General features: G+C 63.6%; 1 protein-coding gene across 1 annotated transcript in view; it reads right to left on the bottom strand.

The window, feature by feature from the left end:
• Positions 1-1,786, bottom strand: part of NFKB2 (nuclear factor kappa B subunit 2) — a 10,448-nt gene that overhangs the window by 7,240 nt on the left and 1,422 nt on the right. The window contains exons 2-5 of the mRNA XM_035897402.1: positions 1,446-1,521; positions 932-972; positions 731-829; positions 341-492 (exon numbers count right to left, since the gene is read on the bottom strand). Coding sequence (XP_035753295.1) covers positions 341-492; positions 731-829; positions 932-972; positions 1,446-1,521 — 368 coding nt within the window. The remainder of the gene's footprint in view (positions 1-340; positions 493-730; positions 830-931; positions 973-1,445; positions 1,522-1,786) is intronic.

Genomic DNA, 1,786 nt, shown 5'->3' with positions numbered 1-1,786 from the left:
CTGCCTCAGCAGCTGCCTGGGCAGGGAGCCGCCTGCCAGCGCTGACCGAATAACCCCGCCACTCAGGCTGGATGCAGATCTCATCTGCAAAGCCGGGGAGCTACAACGCCGAGGACAGAAGCTCAAAACAAGCCGCACATGCCGGATACAGAGCTGGGCAAAATGCTCAGGGGACAGAGCTGTACCGATGGCCTCGTCTAAACCCGCTCCTGGCCCCATCCAGCAAACCCAGCTCCTGAATGCACTAACCCTCCTCTTCTCCCCAGTCCATAAGCTGCAGACAGCCCCCCAGCCACCCCGTGTAGGCAAGAGGCCACCCTGGGTCTCCCTCCACACGCACTGAGCTGTCATGTCCTTGGGTCCCACGATCGCAATGCAATTGCCAGCCTCATTGCACTGCTTTCCCACCAGGCTGTGGGCATGCACACGGGGAGGGTCACTGTGTGTCACCAGGTCCACCTCAATCCGGGCCATCCCTGTATAGTTGCAGATCTGCGGGGAGAAAGGAGATGGGAGTCAGATACAATATCCCGGGAGCCTGCAGGACTCTCCACAAACCCCTGCTATTCCTCCCCACGGCCACCACCCCTCCTGCTGCAGCCCTCCCATCCCTCCAGAGCCAGGAGACGCGCAGAGCTTAAGGTCACGTTCTTCCTTCGAGGCACCCTCCCGGTGCTCGCACACACTGGCTGAGGATGCTGCCCCATTCCCTCCCCAGGGCAGCGCTCACCTTGACAGTGGGATAGGTCTTGCGCCCCTTCTCGCTGGATGCTCCCGGCAGCCCCCCATGTGAAGGGCCCTCGCAGCCGTACCGAAACCGGAATCCCCGCTGCAGAGGCAAAGAGAGAGTCAGCCAAGGGTGGCCCACACCCGATGCCGTGAGAGCAGGGGGTGACAGCTATGCCTGCCCTTACCTGGGTGACGTCCTTACCTGCTTTGGCTGCTCGATGATGACAAGGTAGGGACCTTCCACTGAAGGAAGAGAAACACGGGATAACCAAAGCACCAGTGAGAAACACAGTGCATGCTCCCAGTAAGGGTGCTGGAGGTACGGGGACGGTGCTGAAGATAAACTGACCCCTGTCTGTCCCATAGGGGTACTCAGGGCCCCCGGCCCCTGTGCTGTCAGGGCCCGGCCAGGAGCAGCAGTCAGAGCAGCAGGGAGAGGAGGGAAGGGCCAGAGGATGCTCTGGCACTCGGGGAGCGGGGAGCCCCCGGGGACCCATCACAGCCCAACCTCAAGTCCCTGGTAGACAGAGCAGCAGACCCAGACCAAACAGTCCCCAGCCCGGTGGCACGGGCAGGGATTCCCAGCCAGCCCACAGTGGGGCCAGCGGGGACACAGCCCATGGTGCTGCTGGGAACTACGAGGCGTGAGTCAGCCCGCCGGGAAACCCCACTGCAGCCGGGGACCCCCAGGAGGGCACAGCCAGAGGGGCCCTTACCTGTCTGCATCAGGGGCTCCTTCTGCTCCATCATGTGGGATACGAAACCGAAGTCATAGTCAACCCCATCCAGGCACTGGGTGACAGGAGGGAAGATGAGTGTTTTGGGGCTGGAACCCCCAACCGCCCTGGGGGACGGGCACAGTCCCCACCTCCCACCCGGGGCGGGGGGCAGTCTGGCACAAACTCCCATCGCCCAGCTTTTTGGGGGAGGGCAGGCACAGATCCCCCGCCCCTCCTGGGGAAGGGGGGTGGGCAGGTGCGGACCCCTCACAGACCTCCCCCCCACTTCCCACCCCAGTGGCACCTGCAGACCCCGCACTGCCCGCCCTGGGGTGGAC

This window comes from Egretta garzetta, unplaced genomic scaffold, assembly GCF_000687185.1.
Source record: "Egretta garzetta isolate BGI_Z169 unplaced genomic scaffold, ASM68718v1 scaffold56, whole genome shotgun sequence".
Taxonomy (NCBI): domain Eukaryota; kingdom Metazoa; phylum Chordata; class Aves; order Pelecaniformes; family Ardeidae; genus Egretta; species Egretta garzetta.
The sequence above is the reverse complement of the archived record's forward strand: the minus strand, read 5'-3'. Positions and strand labels throughout refer to the sequence as shown.